At 48.1% G+C, this 24,304-nt stretch overlaps 1 protein-coding gene across 1 annotated transcript in view; it reads left to right on the forward strand.

Moving 5' to 3' along the window:
• PRKAR2A (protein kinase cAMP-dependent type II regulatory subunit alpha) overlaps positions 1–24,304 on the forward strand; it is a 1,246,928-nt gene that overhangs the window by 829,585 nt on the left and 393,039 nt on the right. The window contains exon 8 of the mRNA XM_069643325.1: positions 13,447–13,521. Within this exon, the coding sequence (XP_069499426.1) occupies positions 13,447–13,521 (75 nt within the window). The remainder of the gene's footprint in view (positions 1–13,446; positions 13,522–24,304) is intronic.

Below are 24,304 nucleotides of genomic sequence, written 5' to 3' on the forward strand. Positions count from 1 at the left end.
AAACACATCTGTTTGGGAAAGCAGTTGATGAGGCCCTAGAACATGCGAAGAAAGAGTTTGATACCATCAAAACTCTTGACCAAATTTCTAGGCCCCCTAACAGACGCGGCTATGGCAATAGACGCTCCTTTCGTGGCCAACGCCAGCAGCAAAACCAACAGCAATTTTACTCTGCTACCAACTGGCCCTCTAACCAGGGTAACAACACCCAGTTCAGTCAAAGAGGCCAACACCGTGGCAGGGGAAGAGGTCGCGGCTCCAGCCCCAAAGGTTCCACGCCCAATACCAACAAATGACCCGAAGATTCGGGTCCCCTCCCATGCATCACCGGTCGGGGGCCGGCTAACATCATTCCTTTCAGCATGGGAGGGAATATCGTCAGACCGCTGGGTATTATCCACCATAGCCCACGGATACTGCATCGAATTCAACGGTTCCCCGAAGTACAGACCCCCACGGAACCGACGCATGACACCGGAACACCTCACCATTCTTCTACAAGAAGTAGAAGAGCTACTGAAAAAAGAAGCTATAGAGGCTGTCCCCCTATCTCGGGTAACAGAAGGTATTTATTCAGTGTACTTCCTTGTACCCAAAAAGGACTTAACCATGCGCCCTGTATTAGATCTGCGCCCAGCGAACAAGTTTGTCAAACCCCAAAAGTTTCGTATGGTGACCTTGCAGGAAGTAATCCCACTGTTATCACAGGGGATTACATGACAACACTGGACATGAAAGATGCATACTTTCATATTTTAATGTTGCCAGCGCACAGAAAATACCTCAGGTTCAAGATAGAGAACAAACACTACCAGTTCAGAGTACTACCCTTTGGGATAGCATCTGCACCAAGGGTATTCACGAAAGTAATGGCAGTGGCAGCGGCCCATCTGCGCAGGTTATCCATCCCGGTATACCCTTACCTCGACGACTGGCTCATAACAGGGGATTCTTACGAAACATGCTTCTCCAATACCCAAAAGACTGTAGACCTTTTGTTCCAACTGGGCTTCTCCATCAACGAAAAGAAGTCCAGCTTAGACCCCAGCCAAATCAAACAATTCCTAGGGGCTCTAATTCGAACAAAGGACGGCCTCGTCTTCCCCTCCAACGAGAGGGTCCAAAACATGCTGTTTCAGATCCCCCATTATGTGGCAGGTCGAGAGGTGACGGTACGCAAAGCAATGCGCTTGCTAGGAATGATGGCGTCATGTATTTATTTGGTACCTCACGCGCGCCTGCGCCCAATGCAAGAGTGGCTCAACAGCCAGTGGTGTCAGGCCAGCGGACAATGGGACGATCTAGTGGTGGTCTCGCAGGCCTTGGTTCTCTCGCTACGGTGGTGGACAAAAGAAAACCTGTTATTAGGGAAAAGTTTTGCCACACCCGCAGTGGAAGCCACTCTAACCACAGACGCATCCCTTACAGGATGGGGGGCTCACCTATCCCATCACACTGCTCACGGACCGTGGACTCCGAGCTTAGCATCCAAGCATATAAACCTGCTGGAACTACTAGCGGTGTTCAAAGCACTGAAAGCCTTTCAGGAACACCTACAAGGAAAGACAGTGATGGTCCTCACAGACAGCACCACAGCCATGTACTACCTCAACAAGCAAGGGGGCACTCGCTCTCCAGGACTGTTCAAGCTGTCCCAGAACATCTGGAAGTGGGCTCTCAAACACAACATGTTCCTACTATCACAACATGTACCAGGGGAACTCAATCTGCTAGCAGACGAACTCAGCAGAGACTTCCCCCTGCCCGTAGAGTACGAATGGCGGTTACAAGAAGACATCGTCTTCGACGTCTTCACACAGTGGGGTTGCCCAGAAATAGACCTGTTCGCAACTCTGGAAAACTCTCAATGCCAAGATTACGCCTCCAGGTACCCCCAGAACCAGTCCAAGGGGAACGGTCTATCGATTCCATGGTCAGGGAAATTTGTTTACGCTTTTCCCCCCGACTCCCCTTCTCAACAAGATAGTGCACAAGATGCACCAGGAACAAGTTACCATGATACTGGTGGCCCCTATGTGGGCCCGACAGCCATGGTTCGCTCACTTGTTGGAGATGTCTCGATCTCCTCCAGTGAAACTGCCCTGCCCGTACAACATGCTGTCACAAGACAGGGGCAGGACACTGCACCCATGCCCTCAGACCATGAACTTAGCAGCCTGGCTCCTGAGGTCATAGAATTTGGACATTTACAACTTCCACAGAGGTGCATGGACATCCTCAGAGAGGCCAGAAAGCCTAACACTCGTCACTGCTATTCTAGCAAATGTAAAAGATTTGTCATCTGGTGTAGAGGGAAGAGTATCAACCCCGTTGACTGCTCTCCCACACAAATTATTCTGTACCTGACCCATTTACTGGACTCGGGTCTAGTATTCAATTCTATTAAAGTACACCTGGCAGCGCTTTCTGCTTACACCACTTCACAACTCAAAGTATCGTGGTGGAAGATCCCAGTAATCAAAGCCTTCATGGAAGGGGTAAAGAGAATACACCCTCCAATAGCAAACCCAGCTCCCGGCTGGGATCTAAATGTGGTACTCACCAGGCTCATGGGGTCACCCTTTGAACCCATGCACAAGGCAACTCTTAAAGATCTCACTCTTAAGACTGCTTTCCTAATAGCTATTACCTCCATTAGGAGAGTAAGTGAACTACAGGCCCTTTCGGTTTTAGACCCCTTTGTAACAGTTCACAAGGATAAAGTGGTTCTACACACACATCCAAGGTTCGCACCGAAATTCATCTCCAAATTCCATGTCAACCAGTCTATAGAACTACCAACGTTCTTTCAAAATCCTTCAAATCTAGGAGAAAAAAGCCTGCATACACTTGATGTGCGCAGAGCTGTTATGTTTTACATGGAAAGAACTAGTCCACTGAGAAAGACTAATCAGTTTTGTCTCGGTGGCAGCAGGAAGAGAAGGAGATGCAGTTTCAAAATCCACTATATCTAGATGGATTGTACAATGCATCACTCTCTGTTACACTCTTGCTAAGAGAGAACTACCCTTCAAGCCAAGAGCACACTCTACTCGAGGCACTGGGGCATCCATAGCATTCATTGCAAATGTTCCCCTTGAGTCCATCTGCAAAGCGGCAACCTGGAGTTCTGTACACACCTTTACAAAACACTACTGTCTAGATGCCCACTCTAGATCTGATTCCCAGGTGGGACAAGCAGTATTAAGACATCTTTTCTCTACTGTTCCTTCTCACAACCCACGTCCAACTCCGGGTACTGCTCGCTAGTCTATGCACAGCATGTGATTCTAAGCAGATTAACAAACATCAGAAGACAATGCATTACTTACCGTAAAAGCATTTCTGATGGTTGTATCTGCTTAGATTCACATGCGCCCACCCTTCCTCCCCGCTCGGATGGAAGGAACATAGACATCCTTTTCTATATCTCTCTTTTCTGTACTCACTCACGTCTAGAAGGCTCCCTCAGGGCAGAAAAATACAAACAGAGGGACCTTGACGCGTGAGGGATTATGGGTACAACGCACGTCACTATAGGGATAGTGTTACAGACACGCCTTGTCGACGTCCCCTTTTCGACTACGAAAAACAAAATGCAATACTCCGCAGTGACCACTGGATGTCGGACCTATGCACAGCATGTAAATCTAAGCAGATACAACCATCAGAAATGCTTTTACAGTAAGTAATGCATTGTCATATATCGGCAAAGAAGAGTGGGCGACGGCGTGCATGCTCGCCAGTACCTGCCACAAATGGATCCTGGCTTTTCTAGCTTACATAAAGCCATTTATTTCAGTGCAACAGCATGATATAAAATGCAAGTCTCCTAATTTATCTGTCAATCATAGGAAATAGGAAAATTCTACATCTAACTTTTGAGCTGTGGTATGGATCAGCATGAAATTTTACAAAAGTAATTTGTGGCCCGACCCTCAAAACTGGAAAACGTTTGTCAATCCATATTACGGTACAAAAACTTTAAGGGTTAATTTTTTTTTTTTCTCATATTTTCATTTTCCCATAGCAGTTGATTTGGTGTAAATCTGTCCAGTATTTCTTTCAAATGTATTTGACTTAGAGCGTGCTGCCAAAACGTTAGTTTTATCTGCCATGATGCATTGCTATTTCCATGGTTATTCATTTCGTAAAATCTGCCATTACACAGTTCCCCTTTTTGGGAACTGCCCTAAAATGATATAAGTCAGGGTTCAAAATTGAGGGGAACCAGGGAGCTATTTAGCTCCTCCTTATAACCTAGAAGCCTGGTTTGCCTAAAACCAACAGTTACCAGGAGCTGCTTTTGGCTGCTCAGGCCTGCTGATGCCAAACAAACACAACTATTTGAATTGAACTCTGTGCATTTGGGACAATCTATTAAACTTTTGGACACATGCATATGACATTTAAAGCATAAGGGGTCATAAATAATGTATACAATTATGTTTGCATTTTATGTAGAAGTTACATTTGCGTGACGCAATGTACTAGCTGCTTGTAGCTTCTCCTTCTCCAATCCTAATTTCAAGCTCTCTAAAGGGTGCAGTAAGGGCAGCTTTGAGGCCAGAGAGCATGTGGGCAGGGTAAGAAAGGATGATTTGTGAAGGTTTGGCACTTGGGATAGTGTTGTTTTCTTTTTATTCTCCCAAGGGTTTTTCCGAGGTCTCGATTTAGTTTTGAGTGACAAGAAAGAGTAAATACATCAACACTTGAATATATTGAAAAGTGGCATGCACTGTGATTGCTAGTTAGGGGAATAGGAGTATTTTTAGATATTTTAGGAAGCAGTCTCTTTTTAATATATTCAAAAAATTGTAGCCTAAGTTAACTTAAAATGTATGGGAGGGCCTGCTATTGGGGTGCTATTAGTTTTTGGGGGTTTGAGTAACGAGCTTTCAGTTGTTTAATTACATAGAAATGAAAGTGCGCAACATAAGATCGAGTGAAGCTGATGCATGTTTACTATATCTTTTTATTTTGATTGGGCAAGCTTTTCATGTGACTTAACAATGAAGATCTCGATTTTCTCCTGACGTCAGCAGGAAATATACCTACATTGCTGCATCTCCCTATTCTTCGTCACAGTACCTAATTACTAATATGAATCCCTACATCTCTCCTCCTCATCTCAGTACTACATAGTAATATTACCTATACCCCAACAACCCTCATTGACCAATAGTATATTTCCTTTGCCCCCACAACACTCTTCCTCATCGCATCCCCAATAATAATCTTATGTTTACCCCCACATCCTATTTCCTCTTCCCAGTACTCAATGGTGATCTTACCTTTACCCCCACAATCCCTCTTCCTCGTCAGTCCCTCACTACCCCAAGCTCACCCTTCCTTGTGAGCCCCCAACTATCCCACCTCCCTCGTCAGTCCCTGACCTGACTTGTCCTGGTCATCATTCACACCTACCTCCTCATCACAGTCCCCTATTAGACCTCATTTCGCTCTTCCTCGTCAGTCCCACAGTACCCCTACACCCTGCCTCTTTTTCATAGTCCCCACCTCACCTATGTTTGAGCTCTGTGAGGACTTCATGAGCCGCATGAAGTGCTTAACTAAATCTCTCTGCATGCTGCCTGAATTGATTGGCTCACCTGGTTGTGTGCGGTTAAGGTCAGGATCCAAGTTGCCAGTGTCCACGGAACATACCTGCTTTGATACTTCCATGCATCAGCCTACAGAAAAGTCTGGAGGTTGATGGGTAGGAGGTGTAGCAGAGAAATTCCAAGGGCAACAAATGTAACATGGTGAAAAATAAATGCCTGAAAGAAGCTGAGGGTTGGTCTGAAGAATCCTGGTGACCCACACAGCCTTCCGATTCTGTGGCTATCTCAGAATGCTAAGCTTTGCTGGACGAAGATGTCTGTGTCACAGGCAAGTGGTATACTACTTTTCTGCCTGGCCACCATTTTGTGTGAGCTCAATCCCAGGGGATGATTAAGTGTGCAGGAAAAATCAGACTGGCGCACAGCCCTTAAGAAGTTGCGTGGGACCCTCAAGCAGTGGCTTTGTACTCTTCGGGATCTAGGAGCCAGCTACAAAAGACTTTGGATTCTCCAGCCTAGATCCAGTAGTGCCCGATTGCGTACAGACACCCTCTCTGGAATAGACCTGGTGACAGAACTTGCAGGCCCCTCTGAGCAGGTCCCAGAAGAAGAGCTGGACTTCCCCTCAGTTGTGTGTCAGCAGCCCTATGTGGACCTCGGGACAAGCCCCAGTCGAAGGATCTGTACAACTCTCCCAGCTCAAGAACTCCCTAGGAAAGACTGCAAGTGCTCGGGGGTGTCCGGGAAAAGACCTAGGTGTCTGGGCATCACACAGTACAGAAGAGGCCCACCAGTGGTCAGGACCCAAACACTCCCAAGTAGAGCGCATGGGGATTGGACTACGGGAAGGACACCGAACAGGATTCAGCGCTAGTAAACCCACTCAAAATAGACATGCGCCAGAGACAACCAGGGCACCGAAGTTAGGTTGAAGAAACAAGGTTGCAAAATAACCAGGGAAGAAACCACAGAATATTGCTTGTTTGGTGCAACCGTGAATGACCATCAATGTGGAAAAGAGGTGTGGTGGTGGGGAAAGTGTAGCATGATGGCGCTCGCAGGCGCACCTTTGTGCACCTTCAAGACATTGGGGGAAATGCTCAAATTTTCCATTTCAAAAGTCTCCAGTGGCCATCCCCTAGCCCGGGTGAGTGCAGTCATTCAGTAGGGAGGAAAGGGAACAGGATGTAGAAGTACAACTGAAAACCTGGCTTTTTAAGCAAGCATTTTGACTATGAATGACATCTTCAAACCCCTCCTCTTCCTCTACGTCCCCCACTCCATCCCGCTGACTGCAATTGACCTGACTTATTAGGATGGCCCCTTGCATTCTCCTGTGCTGCCACTATCTACATCAAAAGTGCTTTTGAGCAGTCTCTGTGCATTGACATACTTGTTTCTTGTTCTCAAGGCCTCCCCAGCATCACACCAGAGCACTTGCTAATGTGGAGTGTGTAGCCTTGTCTTTGTTTTCATTCTCTTCAAGCCGTTGGCACCTCCACCTCCTGTGACTTGAATACGAACATCTATGCTCATCTTCATGGGGTGCCACAATTGTGTCTACCTAATGGACCTTCATGGCACATGCTGCTCAGCGATTTATCTGACTTCAACTTTAGACTTTCAGACTTGGAAAGTCTCAACCATGTGGTCTCATTTGAGGCACCGATTGCACACCCCTGTGCGCACGTTATGAAGCTTTTATACTTTACCAAATCACCACCAAAGAGGTCTCGGAGCACTCTGCATTTATGGAAAATAGGCCTACTGTGTTCCTGCAGTGATATCCAGATCTTAATCTAAGAATAGAAGAGTGGGGATAAGAAAAGGTGACAGAAAAGTGGGTAAAGTTATTGGTCTTGGCAGATATCGGAGGGACTGATGTAGCCAGGAAGAGATGTTTGTGATGGTGCATGTGGGTCACCTGGGGGCCATATGTCTGTACTTGTAGAAGTTGGTATCTCCAGCCGTTGTTGTGTACGACTGGTAGAATTATTGGCAGTTTTCATGTAAATCTATTTGAGAGTAATATGCACAAGATGGCTTAGCAAGGTACAGACAGAGAGAGAGCAATGCTGCATTGCTTATATGGTTACAGAGTGCATACACATTAGCTACACAGTCTGGGGTGAGTGTAGGGTATTTGTACTGCTGTCTCATTCTGGGTGCCATAACATATGGTACTCAAATACAATATTTCCCTCGTAATCGTTATTCAACCAATATCGCGTGTGTGTGTGTGTGTGTGTGTGTGTATAGCAGTGTGTGACCAGGCTCAAGATGCGTCATTTGCAATTACATCTGGCAGCATCTTGGAGTTAGTAGGAGGTATTGAGGTGTGACAGGGTGTCTATTGTGCTCCAACGGGAGTGTGATGTACCGATCCGTATGGACAGCACAACCTCCAAGTGTTATATCCAACAAGAGGGGCAGTAGCTGAAGGAGGAATCATATCCCCTATTCAATGGATTGCTGATCTCCTACAGATGCCTCATCTTGAAGGTAATCCATCATCCAGCTCTGCTGCTCTTACACATTTCACCAGGGAGCATAGTGGACCTCGACTCGGCTGTCGATCCGTCTTGTCCGGCTCTTGATCGTCTTCTCCGGAAGTGATGTTGGGCGTTGTGTATATCTGTATAGCATGTCACTACGCCCCATGCTTCGGTTCCTGTTTTCCACGCACTTGCACCCTGCATTGGGAACAAGACTCGAGTTTACTTATTTTTTTCTTCGAAAACCTCGATGCAATGCCGTCTCATGGGGTTATGGGCTTCAAGCGATGCTGCGATTGAGGTGCCAAAATGTCCGGCCCGCAAGGTTTGGCATCAAAACGCAGCGCTCGGTGCTCCTGACCCCAAGCCGGCCACTCTGTCGACGTCAAGCTCCTTCGGGCGCCACGCCTGCTTGGCAGTAATCGCTGGGAGGCCCACAGCATCCATCGGTCGTCCGAGTGTCCCTCTGCGCCGAAAGAACCATCTGCATCGAAAGCCACTTTGGCCTCAGCCTATTTCGTCAGCGATAGTGCCGACAGTCGGCGTTGGTTAGTTTGTGCTGTTATTGAGATCAAGGTTCTTTGACTCGATGCAGTCCATCTTCGCCATCGATGACTCCGATGAACAGGTGGACCCTGTTTACACGGGAGCCGGCAGTATCGATTTTATTTGGCGGCCAAGGTGGTTTATTGGCCCTGGCACAAGGATTTACAGGACGCTAGTGGCCTGGATACTTCTCCAGACCTAGAATTGCAACATAACCAGCCCTACACCCATGCTAATGACACATTCAGGGCTCTGGTTGACAGGTTTATTTACACCCTTGGGTTGAAGGGCTCTACCACATCTTTCCCAGGGTATGAGCTCAATGGATATCCTGTATGCGGGTCCCACAGTTGAGCATAACATGTCATTTAACTAAGCCATTGCAGACTTTTAATCCTCCTTATGGCAGCACCCTTGTACTATTCGCCCTGTAAATGCCAATTATATGGGGAAGTATAGGCCGGCAAGAGGAGACCTTCTTTCTTCACCACACATCCTTCTCCGGAAGGGCTGGTTATACAGGCTGCCACTATTTCCACCAGCCCGGTTGCATCCACTTCCAATCTGCCAACGGACAGAGAGGGGAAGAAAAAAGCTGCATTAGCCAGGAAGGTGTTCCCCAGCTGCTATTTCTCTTGCTCCCCACTCCCTCTCTCATCGCTTCCCAGCTGCATTGGGCTGTAGATTACTCTGGCTGTAAAGCTGTCAGCTGTTGCCTGGGCAGGGAGCAGGTTTAGCTCATCATACTGATTGGCCAGGTACTGGAGGTAATGGAGTCCCTTTGTCTGGGCAGGAGCCTGTCATGAGTTTCACAACCCCCCAAACATACCCATACTTACATACACAGATACACACAGTGCAGGGGCACAGAGTGGAAGAACATATGACTAAACATAAGAGCAGGAACTCAACACTGGTGCACATAGCGAGGCAGGGTCACACATCCACACACACACTAAAAACACAATGTCTGCTATCCATACAGTGCAGGAATGCAAGGGGACAAGGATGGCAATGTCTAGTGTGCCAGGAGACAAGCAAGTATACAGACAAAAGTACGAAATGCAGTGAGCAGGCAATTTTGAAACCAAGTAAAATGAAGCATCAGTGCAGTAACCAAATATAGATTCTTGCAGGAAGAAGCAAAAGACAAGGCGGTTCAGCCTATAGTACCCAGGCTTCTGTTATCAACAGAATACTAACACAAGAGCACACACACGCACTTGGCAGAAATAAACCACAAGCACAGTGAACTGGAGAACTTCCAGCGCTTTAAAATGGGTTAGCAATACATTTGAGAGGAATGGTGATGCAGAGTTTACTCAAACATCAATAAATGGAACGACTCGGGAAGTTGGCAAAAAGAGAACGGTTTTAATATCAATTATATAAAACGGGGAGTACACCAAACGTCTGCGGACGTCCAAATATACCATCTCAACGAACTTTATAAAAAAGCATTCTTTTATACTAAAATCTTGTCATAGGTGACGTACAACATGCGTATTACTAACGTCATCCTACGTGGCAGACAACAAAAACCTACTAAAGAGACTGATGGGGGTCTAAGGGAACATCGAAGTGTACAATCCATACTCGTCTGATGGGCGTGAGAATGGTGATGGGTCTCCTAACATCAAGTGGAGCAACTAATCCCTTCCCTGAAAACATGTCACTATGAACATCACTAAATATACGATTACATTGCCAGGATGTCAAAAGGGCTTTGATATTCTCCTTTACTCATACCAAAGGGTTTCCAAAGTCAGATGCTCTGTTAGCTTTGGTGCCTCCTCATCGGGAAGTCGAGCGCCCATCGCTAGGTGGATAGTGGTGGGCATTGTTCATTCTTAGAAAGTCCAGCAGAGAATCTGTCCCTATGGAATTAACATGCTCTTGAGTGCAAAGGCTACAGATGTGGCCTTTCAAAGGCACATCTCATAGTGTTAGTGAGAATTCTCTGAAAATGCTAATTTCCCAAACCTAGTGAGTCCCCCAGCAGCTTTGCTGGATTTTTGGGGTTTATTTTTTTCTCCTGCTAAGAGTGAGACTCTCTTTCTCCCACTCTTAGACATGATTTGAGGTGTTCCTTTGACTTTGTATGTGTTTTATGGGCTATGGGGTCCTTTACCCCATATGGCTTTGTGTTTTTGGTATGTGTGTCGTAGCGACCCCCAAACATAGACTCCATACCCTGGGACTGACTACTGTCTCCCAGGGCATGTAAAGTCACCATTGGCTTTACTAGTCTTAAATTGTGAACAGAACCAGTACGAATCATCATATTGTGGACGCCCCGGGGTCTGTTGTTCGAGGGGGCACTGTCCAGTCCCCCCCGACCGAGTTTTGGCTGGTGGCAATGGATACTACTTTTTATATTCGACGGCAAATATATTCCTATGGGATTTTCCCATTGTTCGAGGCTACCACTTTTGAATATAGCCTCGAAGATACCGCTGGTTTATTAAATTAATATAAAGTCACTGGTTGGTATTTTTTGCCAAAACTCGGTTCCAAAATGGCGTTTGTGTTCGCTTCTGTGACTCCAACCCAAGTCGAGCCCTTTGTTCCACTTTTTGGCGGGCTTCTCCACAGAAGCCTCCAAAAGTGGTGCCACTCTGTCTGGGTACCACAGGGGGTGCGGGAGGGGGTTTAGGCACCCTGGACTGAGTTGCCTTGGCAACTCAAGTCGCACTCTGGTGTGATTGGCCCAGTGGTGAGCTGCCCTGCTCACCACTTAGCATGTTTGAGTGACAGCTAGGACTGATGAATGGGGGTTTTCTGCATAAAAGCAGGGCTTTGGGGACTGGAACTTCAGAAGTCGCCACAGGACCTAAAGAATCAGAGGAGGGAGAAGCCAAGCCGACCTGCAATGACGACACCATCGGTGGAGCCCTGCTGAACCGTCTCACCACTTTTCCCGACGACAGAGGAGATCTCCAGTCCGGAGAGTCTTCTTCCTTTGACTGGTGGGGATAACCAGTTTGCCCGTCTTTTCGCCTTCCTGGATCATCTCGTGGCCACCTTGCCTGTGCCAAGCACCCCGGCAACCGGGATACCACGGTTTACTACTACCGCGAAGAAAAGGGTAGTACCTTGTAACCGGAGAACTCCTCGGCTGGTTTCTTCCTTGGCAGTGCAACGACCTTCATCTTTCCTTCACGTCGAGACCTCCTCTTCCTCTGGACGAAACACCGACTTGCACCCGCTGCCAGGAACAACTGCCCCCGTTGGAGCGTTCTTCCCACCACAGGTACTGTGTCACACCTGGCTTCCCTTGCGACAGATCGTTCGGGGTGGCAGTAAATCCTCGACTTTCTAACCTAGGTTAGCCTGGGGCCTGTTAACTAACTTTTCCTGACTTGGTTTCATTTTGTTGAACTATCTACCAAGACTCTTTGGGCATAACCCCACTGTGTGATCCTGGACACATTTTGCTTGCTCTCTCTAAGAGTGGGCCTGGCATTTGAACTTCCTTGCTCTCCAGTAGACTTTGCCTAACCTGCCTCACTGTGGTTCTTTTTAAAAGTATTGAAATTGTGTGCTTTCATAACTCTGCCTTTTCCCTCCCTTATTTTTTATAACTTATTAGAGTGCCATCTTAGGTTAAGCACTCACCTCTGTCTGAAAATAAGTGGTGTTTCTCACTAAGACTTGTCTAATAAGTAATCAGGGTTGTATATCTATAATAGTGACTGTGTGTTGAATTTACTTACCTCTTTTTGTGCTAGTGTAATTTTCAAGTGTCTTTAAATAAATAATTATATACTTTTACACCAAAGCTCTGGTCAGTGTTTGCTTGTGCTACTGTATCTCGGAAGCTATTGTGTATACTCTATATACTGCCTAACTCTTCTTGAGAGAGGTCTGACTGCTCAGCCACAGCTACCAGGTAAATCTCGGAGTGGTGCGGACTGCTACCAATTGGGTTTACTGCCAACACCTGTAGTCTTAAGCCTTTTGCAGTGGTCCCTAAGGGAACTGAACAGGTTTCTGCCTAACACATAGGACTATTGCAAGAGAGCTGCAAGGACTACTTCCTCTGGCCTTTTGCAACTCTACTGTTTAGATTTCAGTTCCTGGCCTATTGCGTCAACTTCAGGCATCCTGGCGTGAAAAGTTAGCTAGGCTTCCACCTTCCGGTGGTTAGGGGTTCATTGTATTCACTCATACAATATGCAGGAAAGGGAACGGAACGTATGAGTTAGACATTACTGATTGAAGTTAGTGACTACTATACTCCTAGTACAGAGTCCCCTTTCCTCCATAGTGCCCTGCCACCATCCCCGTAATCTTGGTGCAGTTAGACTATAGCTTCCAACACGTGAAAAAAGGGGACTGAGTAGAGTGCAAAAACCCTGCCTTCAAATGAAAGGACTGCTACATTTATTTACAGTGCATACGGCTCCGGTCCAGTCACCTGGTGAGGATGTCCATAATATGGAGGAAATGGGACTATAGAGTTAGGAGCACAGTAGTCGCTACAGTGGCTAACTTTAATGTGTTATTATTATGAATGGGGATTATTAAAAAATCATTTTATTCGGAACTAGAAAAAATGGGGAGCAAAATGGTCCTACTTGTTAAACATATCTAGGCCCTGCCTATATTTGTGTACTCTGATTAGGAATTCCCATTTTGAATAACCCAATGTTACTGATATTTCTCATGCCACATTTTCTACGGTGTAGTAGCTTATTCTTACTATGTGTTTTGATGCAGTTGGTAATGCAGTGTGGCTGTCAATTTAGAAAACAGTTTATAGCTCAACAGCTACTAAAGCTTTTATCTGAAATTTGCCGGAGCCTGATAACAGATTCAGGGATTGTTTTTTTTTCTAGGTTTCTGAGAGAATGAAGATTGTGGATGTCATAGGGGAGAGATCCTATCAAGATGGGGAGCGGATAATTACTCAGGTATATTCACTTGTGAGCTGCAGTAATTGCTTTTGCTATTTAACGGTAAATGTAGCATATTTTGTATGCTATTATCTGCTTCATAAAGGCTGCTCCTTGTTGTTCCTCGCGATTTGTATTTTTCTTTCAAAGGGAAATAATGAAAGGTGTAACCTGCTGCTTCAAGCAGTCTGACTAGGAATTCGCTATACTGTGTGAAAAAAAGAAATAATTGAATAATAATTATCGCTGTTGGCGCAAACATAGAAAAGCGACCAAAGTCAACACGAAAAGGGTGACTCTTGCTTCGTTTGGAAGTTACTAAATAAAGTTAGAGGTGATTGTATACCACAATCGTTAAATAAAATTGCGGAAGACAATTGGGTGGATTACCTCACTTGTCCTAGAGATATAGAGTCCTTACCCACATTTACGAATGATACCACTCTTGAATGGCCCTTACAATTTACTAAGCAGGACATCTCAGTAATCGTAAGTAAAATGAAAAACTCGAGAGCTTCCGGCCCTAATGGGCTGGCTTCGTAAGTCATTAAAAATGATCCCATAATCTGGTGTTCGATTGTGTACCAGCTCTGTAAACGGGTGTGTAAAGACAAAAGATGCCTTCATCGTGGACCACTTCCATCCTGATTCCAGTATATAAGGGAGGTGCCAGAAATGCCCCTGAAAATTACTGCTTATTATCGATACTCGACACTACAAGTAAAATTTTGAGTGCCATTGTATTGGATCATCTACAATGTTGGGTTAAAGCCAACCAACTATTGCATTTGTTCCAGTCTAGCTTCAGAGTAGGCGTTAGCACTACTAACAATATTCGTTTGCTTGACGCTATCATCTGTCAAGCTAAACCGAAATCTAACCCCTCCGTGTATGTCTCTTTTATCGATTTCAGCTGTGCTTTCGACAGTGTAGATTGTAACAAATTATGGGAACTACTTTCTGAAATGAAATGCCCCCATTGGTTGTTAGAGATATTCATTCTATTGCCTTGACAATAGAGGCCGTTTGTCTAGACCTATCGAGATACACACGGGAGTCAAACAAGGATGCCTGCATGCTTCCCTTTTATTTAATCTTTATTTGGCACAGTTAATTGGTAGACTCGAAAAGCGTGCACATTGTGCAGTTACATTTGGTAAAATCAAGGTCTCTGCGTTATTGTACGGCGATGACTTGATAATTGTCGATCACACTATAAAAAGGCATGAAGCAGATGTTGGAAGAGCTTGGCCTTTTTGCAGCTGAACATAGTTTGAAATTAACTTTAAAAAATCAGAAGTTATGCTGTTTGCCTCTAAGAGGGTACATGTACCAAAAATGGAAGTCAGCTGGGGTGTGATTGAATACACTGAGACTTATATATATCTGCGTCTGTCTGGATAATAGGATTGGTTATCCCTCATTAATTGAGAGGAAAGCACTTTGTGCTAGACAGATAACGATGTTAATAGATTTGTTTTAAACTATGCAGACTATTATTTGAAGGGAATCTTAACATTGCACCAGGTTTTTACCAGTTATAGGCTGTGGGCTGGAAGCCATCGCGATGAAGAACTTAAACTGGCTCAATTAAAATTGAGTTACTTTTGGCGTCACATTCTCGATCTCCCACCCTCATGTCCGATGGAGTACATCGGACTGAATTCGGTCTGACATCACTGAAAGCCACATATTACAACTTAGAGATCTTTTACCTCTGAAAGCCTGTTGTCACCCTTTAAGTCATATGTTATCTATTATTGGGGAAAACATAATTCAACTGAATAAGAGTTACCCCACCAATGGATATAGTCATATGTGTAGGGAATTATACACTGACCTGGGCTGGTCATGGGATCGCTCACGATGTGGCCGTTACTGTGCGATCAAGTTTGCATTTAAAAAAAAACAAGTAGCCATAATGGTTTGAGAAAGTAACTTCGATCATATGAGCTCTCTGCACAACTATCACTACTTAGATGGGATTACTCATATGTTCGTCCGCAGGGGTATTTACTCCGCTGAACGAATCCTGAAGTTTGAAAATGTTGACTCCAAATGAGAACTAATCAATTACATGTAAAGAGCCACCCATGGCACTCAATGGAGGTTGGAAAAAGGCCAACGGTCATGTAGGATATGTAAAATCGAAGAAAATGTAGGGACAGTAAGGCATATTTTAACAGAATGTCCAGAATTAGTATCCACATACAATCGGGAATACCAACGATTTGTTGATCTTATTGAATATGTCATCCATTCATAACTGGCATTACTGACTTAATACGCCGACTGAAGCGAGACATATTGCCCTGTATAGGGTTTGGAAAGCTGCCCAGATTTTGATTTCTAATGTTAGAACTGTTTAAATGTAAAAGGAACTCCTCTATGCTCTACTTTATACGGTTGTTGTATTACTCTATACCACACGCAGTAATTGTGTTTTTATTTACACATATATATTTTGCAATCCTTATAACCGAACATTAGAAACGGCACAGTGGTTAGATTCACAGTGAAATATTTAATTATCCATTTGTATAGTAAAAAGCATTTCTATATGGCCCTGCGTAGTCATGAAATTGTGATAATGAATTCTAAACTATAGTGTTGATCAATTGAAAATGTATGTATATTCATTGTTTGTTGATGTGACTGTTATTTATTGGAATGTTTTAATGTAAATATTTTGTAATTGTATCAGTTGTAAAAGTTCTTTGAGCTATATACTACTAGAACAATAAAATAAAAATACATTTCTGATGTTTGTTAATCTGCTTAGAATCACATGCTGTGCATAGCCCGACATCCAGTGGGCACTGCAGAGTATTGCATTTTGTTTTTCGTAGTCGACAAGGTGTGTCTGTAACACTATCCCTATAGTGACGTGCAGTGTACCCACAATTCCTCACACGTCGAGGTCCCTCAGATTGTTTTTTTCCACCCAGATATTGGTCGCCTTTACGCGGAGCTCCTCGAGAGACATTGCAAAAACATTTCTCCAGCGTGGGGTCTGGCATGGATTCACATGCTCATGAATATTCCCCGTCGTCAGGCTGGGAATCCTCGGTAAAGAAAAAATCAGTTTCGTTTCTGATCTGTCTTTCTTAGTAGTAACCAATCGCTGATCTCTGGGTCATACTGCCCCCAGCCAATGACTGCCCTCTCCCTAAGCCCCGCCTCTGGCAGCCATCCTCAGATTTGTACCGCACGTTCAAGTGTTGGGAGTCCTCGTGCTTTAGCTCTCGAGTTTTTTCTGCGTTTTTGCACTTTTTGAGGAGATTTTCTAATTTTTTCGGTTTAATCGAGCCTCAAGCTCCACCGTTTCTACTTCCGATAACGGGGATCCGTTTCGGAATTCTTCTACGCACCTCAAGGGTGAAGTTTTCGTCGAGTTTACGCTTCTTGGAGGATTCCGGAAGATCTGCGGCCTACCTCAACGGACATGGCCCAGGACAAGGGAAGCTCGACCCCCGGATCCAAGCTGTTCAGGTGCTGCCCTGGATGCGGATTACAGGACGAGCATTCGTGATGTCTCTCCTGCCTTCATGAGGACAAGACGCATGTGGAGGACTGTGCGTTCTGCAAGAACCTTTCGGAGCGGACCAAACAAGATCGTCGTTCCCGCCTCGCCGCCTGGCTGGAGAAGGGCACAGCAGGTGAGTAGGCGAAGAAAAAGTCTGAGCGGGCTTCAAAGTCCTGTGAGGGCGCCCCGGCGACGGGGGCCCAACAGAAGGCCAAGCACCGCGAGTCTGCGGGCACCGGGAGCGCCGAAAGGTCGGGCTCTTACTTTCCCGACACGTTCAACCACGAGCCAGCACTCTGGTTCGGGGAAGAGGAAGTCCGAGAACCCGGGTAAGCTGCTGGAGCGGCTCCGGTCGATCTCGAAGGGACCGGAAGGGGAGCGAGGCGCTGACCCTCCCCCCAAGGCGAAGGCCCAGGACGCACCTAAGGTGGTGAGGGCTTTGATCCAGCCGACAAAGGCCTCTATCGAAGTGGTTGCTGCATCCCTGGCGAAGCCTGCTGAAACTGCGCCAGTGGAAACGGCCTCTGGGCCCAGAGTATCCCTGCCACCGCAGAGGCAATCCTCTTTCCAGCCCATCGTTAAGACCCCCGTGAAGTCCCCGGCGGAAAAAGAGGGGGGGTCGGTGGCCATTACAGATTCGGAATCAGCCTCTGAGGAGGATCTGGTGGAAACCGGGAAGGGCCTCAACGAGAGGTTCATAGGCCTCAACGAGAAGGTCGAGAAGGTTCGATCCCAGGGGATGGTCCCTGCTGATGTGATCGAAGATGGCGACAGTGGCGACGAAGAGGGCCCAGTGGAGCGGCCATCCCGTCCGTCGCAGCCATTGCCCGAGCCCCAGGATAGCTCGGCGGCCATTTTGTTGGCGATCCAATCCTTATGTACTGAGATAAGGATGAGATTACCACGGACCCCGACGGAGGATCCAGAACCAGGCCCATCGGGAAGCCCTCTGAACAAGCGGAGGAGAGTCCACCCCGCTCCTCCCTTCGTGCCCGCGAGGCCTGTGGACCCCTCATCCCCCTCGCCGAACTCTAGATAGGATATGGCGACGGATACGGGGACGGATGACGATGGCGGCGATGACAAAATGGACATCCTGTCATCACCCCCCCTCCCACCCTCGGGCTTCTCCACCTGACGAAATTGGCTCCTTTCATGCCATGATAACCAGGGCATCCGAGCTCTTCCAGCTCTGCCCTGAAGAACAGAAAAAGGAAGGGTTTCTTTACCAACGACGAGAGGTCAAGAGGAAGACGGTCCTCGCGGTGCCGTTGCTAGACGACATCTGGGACGAGGGGCTGGCTATCCTCAAGAACCCTTCCACGTCACCCGCCAAGAGGGACAGGTACGAGAAGAAGTACCGAGTCCCTGACGCCGCCCCCTTGTGCCTCAGGGCCCAGCCCACGCCGGACTCTGTCGTCTCGGCAGCGGCCAAGAAGAAAGCAGCAACTTCCACTTCCCCGCCATACAGCGAGGGCAAGAAGTTGGACTCCATGGGACGACGATTAAGGCGGCCCATGCCTTAGCGATCATGTCCGCTACGACAGGGAGCTTGAGTTCAAGATAGCTCCCCTGCTACACTTCCTACCGGACGACAAGAGGGCGGAGGCCCTACAAATTCTGCAGGAAGGCGAGGTGGCGTCAGATCACGCCATAACGGTGGCAACGGACATTGCCGATACCGGATTTCGCCAACTGGGCAACAGGGTTTGTCTCCGACGACGAGGATGGCTCAAGGCGACGGACTTTCGCCTGGACGTCCAGACCAGAGTGTTGGATATGCCATTCGACCGCAACAACCTTTTTGGGAAGACGGTGGACGAGTCGCTCCAGGCCATCAAGACCGACTCGGAGACGGCCCGGGCCCTAGGGGTACTTCAGCAACAGCGGCCCTTTCGGAGCTCCGGAGGTAGACAGGGTGCCTCCAAGGGATCCAGCGGTGGCTCTTCTACATACCGCCAGGCGGCCCGCTCCACGTCCCAGGAGGACTACAGAGGTTGCGGCAAGTAAGGGGGAGCCCGCCGTCGTCAAGGTGGCCAAGGCGGCAAGGCCTCCTCCAAGCAAGACTGACCCGGCTGTGGCGTTGGGCCCCCACCGAAGCACCCCGGTGGGAGGCCGGCTGACGAAGTTCGTTCGCGTGTGGGAGTCCATCTCCACCGACCGTTGGGTGCTGGACACCCTGGCCAACGGGCACTCGCTGGAATTTCAAAAGAAGTGTCCTCGCATTCCTCCAATGGCCAGGAAAGAGAATCACGTCCCTCAACTGCTGTTGGAGGTGGTAAGGGCGATGCTCAAGAAAGGTGCCATCAAGCTCGTCCCTAGGAGGCTCCGGGGCTCCGGAGTGTACTCAAGGTACTTCCTCATCAGAAAGAAGACAGGCGGTTGGCGCCCCATCTTGGACCTGCGTCGTTAAACAAATACATCAAGGCGCAGAAATTCAGGATGGTCACCGGCCAGCACGTGCTGGGACAGCTGGAGGAGGGCGACTTCCTATCGTCGTTGGACCTGGAGGATGCTTACTTCCACATCCCCATTCTAGAAGGACACAGTTTCTCAGGTTCGTGGTTCAGGGACGCCACTACCAATTCAGAGCCCTGCCGTTCGGATTAAAGTCGGTACCCATGGTATTCACCAAGTGCCTGGCACCAGTGGCGGCGCGGCTGCGCCTGCGCCTGCAGGGGTTCCACGTCTACCCCTACCTGGATGACTGGCTAATCCGGGCAAGGACAAGAGAACTCGCCGTAGAACACACAACGAGGACCATCCGGCTGCTCACGGAACTGGGATTCGCCATCAATTACCCCAAATCCCACCTGGTTCTGTCGCAAGTAGCACTGTTTCTCGGAGCGAAGCTCGATACAGTGGGGCAATTGGCCTCCCCGTCGGAGGAGAGGACGAAGGCCATTCTGGGCAAGGTGCAGCGTCTGCTAGCCATGGACGTGGCCAGGGTGAGGTCCATCAAGTCCCTCCTCGGGATGATGTCCTCATGCATCTATCTTGTACCCCTTTGCAGACTTCGGATGCGTCCGCTACAGGAGTTCCTCGACGCCCGCTGGTTTCAGGCGACGGGCTGCTTCGAAGACAGGATCCCTCTCGAGGGGCGATCCTATGGTGGCACAGACTTTCAGACCCCGGTGTTTCAGGAGACGGTGACGACGGACGCCTCTCTGGAGGGTTGGGGGGCCCACACCAGAGATCTCCACGCAAGAAGCCTTTGGCTCCCGGAGGAGAGGTCTCTCCACATCAACATTCTGGAGCTCCGAGCAGTGTTCTGGGCGCTCAAGTCGTTCCTTCCATCCCTCAAGGACAAAGTGTTGAGGATCTTCACCGACAACACCACCACGATGTTCTACATACGGAAGCAGGGACGCACCAGATCCCCAGCTCTATCCAAGGAGGCCCAGGATCTGTGGCACTGGGCCGTCGCACAGGGGATGTTTCTGGTTCCCTTCCACTTGGAAGGAATAAAAAACACCATTGCCGACTCACTCAGCAGGGAGCTGCGCTCGTGCCACGAGTGGGAACTACGTCAGGACCAGGTGGATCGGCTCTTTCGACAAAGTGTTATGGTCATAAGTAAAAGAGGTTCTCTGTCTGGTGCCGTGCACAGAAGATTAACCCTCTGCGGATTACGGCCCCTCACGTACTGCCGTACCTACTGTCTCTGGCCAAAGCTAGACTGGCTCACGCCTCCATCAGAATACATCTGGCTGCCATCTCCCGATATACCAGGACTACGGGACGGGTGTCCTTGTGGTCTCACCAAACAAACAAAACCGTGAGTTTCCACACGGTAACCCCATATGCACTCCTCACGGGATAATATCCCTTAGGTAATTAGAGCAATTCACCATGTCATTGCTCACAAGTAGAGAGTGGGACTTACAGTACTGGCAATGAAGCCGATATAGTAACTAAAAAGATGTTCCAACAAAACTATAAACATAGGTTTTTTTTAATACAACAAGAATAGCAATTTTCCAAAACACAACAAAATTCACCAAATGTTTTCAAATAAATACATAAGTAACTAGTGTTTACAACATTCACACTAGCATTTTTATAAACTCATTAAAGTCTCTTGAAACACATTCCAAATAGCACCATTAGATTCAATCATTTGCCAACGCGTTTCGGATTATCACAGAATCCATCCTCAGGGCTAAGGTAACTATTTGTTCCCATTCTTCATAATGTTTCACAGTTCAGATCTCTAAAAAGTAACAGAGAGATATAATCACTAATAATCAACATAATCGACCTTAATTAAATCACTAGCAAGAAACGCTAGCACACTAACCTTATAATCCATCAGCAATAGGTGTTGTCAATTCGTAGAACCAAACTTTATGGGACCTCAGTGCACGACTGGGACCAGTAGCAGGTAGGCGTGGGGCTATGAGTATTCCAGTATCCTACGGGGAACGGGAAAGTATGTGGTCTCACCGCCTGGTGAAGGAATTTATGAAGGGACTATTCCGATCGTTCCCGCCGGAGAAGGCTCCTGCCCCAGCGTGGGAGCTTAATGTGGTGCTGACCAGGCTCATGGGGGCCCCATTCGAGCCTATGCATTTGGCGCCTTTGAAGTTCCTGTCATGGAAGACAGCGTTCCTCGTGGCCATCGCCTCCGCACGACGAGTGGGAGAGATCCAGGCCCCATCTTGCAAGCTTCCATACTTGACTTTTCATGACACGAGGGTGGTGCTGAGGACGCACCCCTCCTTCATGCCCAAGGTGCCGTCAGACTTCAACCTCAACGAGCCCTTGGTGTTACCAGTTTTCTTCCCTATGCCTTCGACGCCGGCCGAGAGGACTTTACACTCGCTGGATGTAGCTAGAGCGCTGAAGTTCTACGTGGACCGCACGAAGAGTTTTCGGAAGACGTCACAGCTGTTTGTGAACTTTGGGTCTGTGAATCAAGGGAAGGCTCTCTCGAAGACTTCCATTTCCAGATGGCTCTCCGGCAGCATCATGCACTGTCACCGGTTGGCAAACTGACCGCTGCCCGGCCGTCCGAGAGCCCATTCGACCAGAGCGATCGCTGCTACCACGGCATTCCTGTCTGGTGTGCCCCTGCTGGACATCTGCAGGGCTGCTACGTGGAGGTCGACGCACACCTTCACAAGATTCTACTGCGTCGATCGGGACTGCATGGAGGAGTCCAGGGTCGGCCAAGCAGTGCTGCGCAACCTGTTCGCCTAAGGTGAGCCTGGTGAGGAGGTAAGAATTGTTTAATGTTGAGTTTTGGATGTAATGCTTAATGTTGAGCCTTTGCCACCTCCCGTGGTTGTGCATGTGTATACTGCTATGTATTTTTTTTATTCATGTACTTGTGAATCCATGCCAGAGCCCATGCTGGAGAAGGAACAAGTTACTTACCTGTAACTGTTGTTCTACAGCATGGGTCTGGCATGGATTCACATGCGAACCCTCACTCCTACCCCTCTGCGGCTCTTCACTTGGTCATACTGCCACTTTGCGTGCTACCAAATCTGAAGATGGCTGCCAGAGGCGGGGCTTAGGAAGAGGGCAGTCATTGGCTGGGGGCAGTATGACCCAGAGATCAGTGATTGGTTACTACTAAGAAAGACAGATCAGAAACGAAACTGATACTGATTTTTTCTTTACAGAGGATTCCCAGCCTGACTGGGAATATTCATGAGCATGTGAATCCATGCCAGACCCATGCTGGAGAACAACAGTTACAGGTTAGTAACTTGTTCCTTATTCGACCTTTGGTCGTTATTAACTTAACTATATTATTACTTTACATCCCTCCTTCGGCGTTGTAGCTGCGAAGCTGTTCACCGTTGATCAAGATCTCCGACGGCGGTGCCTTCGACGGAGGAGGTTGTTTCGGCGTTCGCCGAACACGTGGCCTGGCCTCGACGGCCAAATACAGTAGGGAGAGTGGGGTCATGGGTCATTTATTGTTTCTCTTTGAGAATGCCTTTCCCTTTCCCCTCCCTTTCCTTCGGGGTTGTCGAATGCAATCGGTTCCTCAGCTATGAAGAGGACACCCTTTAGGTTTTGCCCGTGTTGCAAGGGCAAGTTTACCTGGAAAGACAACCAGCAACAGTGTAACCGTTGCTTGCCCCTCGACCACAAAGAAGACGGCTGTGCGGCCTGTCAGCTTCTTAAGCTGAAGACTTTAAAAGACCGCAGGGTCAAAAGGTGGGCAGCCTACACCATGTCTAGGTCTGATTCATCACCCGCCGCCGCTGCCGAAAGTGACTAGAAATGTGATAACCTGACGTCCGTTTCGGAAGTCGTAGTCCTTTCTAAGGAGCGTTCACGCTCCTCGTCGTCTGTTCCACGGCCCCGACAAGCTCAGCTCACGCCCTGCTTATGGGGATGAACACCCCGGCGACACTGACGCACACAAAAAACACTCCCATAAACACACGACCCACGGCTCTTCCTCGTCGAAGACGAAGAGAGCATTAGCGCCAACGGAGACACAGGTCTTACCGGCAGCTTCCTCAGACCGTAAGAGTCTTAAGCCCCCCTCGCAACCGCGACTGGGCTACCCCCAGATAAGGGCGCTATCACTAAACCGCCAGACGCGCACCGTCAGAGAGCGCCCGTCGGCGTAGAGCAAGCGACGCCTGTAATGTCGACGCCGGAGGTACCCTCGACAGACAGTTTAGTTGTCGAGAGCCTGGCATGGATTATTTCCACCGATAGCCAGAGACGGACGGCGAAAGAAACGTCGATCACCGCTCTCAAGGCCCGGGAGATGCCGAAAAGGTCATAAGGAAGGCATGAACTGCCCCCTCCTTTGAGAGGGACTCCTAGCCTACCAGAAGGCTTTTCAGAAGGCGAGGGGAACCTTTCTTCGACGTTATGGGATAGGTCGAAGCATTTTGACCGCTCTGGGGTACCTCAAGAAACCCTAGAGAGACTCCAGTTTTGTGTGGACAAAATTGAGAGGTTTATGGAGACTCAGAACCTTCCAACACCCAAGAGATCAAGAGAGGGACCTCAGGAGGATCCCAGGGCCCAAGTACCCTAGGCTGTTTGATTGCCCCCCCTCGCCCCCCAAGAGGATGTAGATTTATATGACCTCACTGGAGAGGACCCCCACTCTCAGGAGGATGATGAATTCTTAAGCAATGAAGGGGAACAAAACCTAGAGGAGGAAGGTTTTGAAGATAACACAGATATGGGTGATGGGGGCTTCGGAGAAGACCCAGAAGAGGGCGCTTCACAGCCCTGGCAGTCCCCATCAGCGTTTTCAGACTCTGATGCCCTAAACCTGTCTCCCCCCCCCCC

The sequence above is a fragment of the Ambystoma mexicanum genome, chromosome 2p, assembly GCF_040938575.1.
Source record: "Ambystoma mexicanum isolate Mex_15411 chromosome 2p, UKY_AmexF1_1, whole genome shotgun sequence".
Lineage (NCBI taxonomy): Eukaryota > Metazoa > Chordata > Amphibia > Caudata > Ambystomatidae > Ambystoma > Ambystoma mexicanum.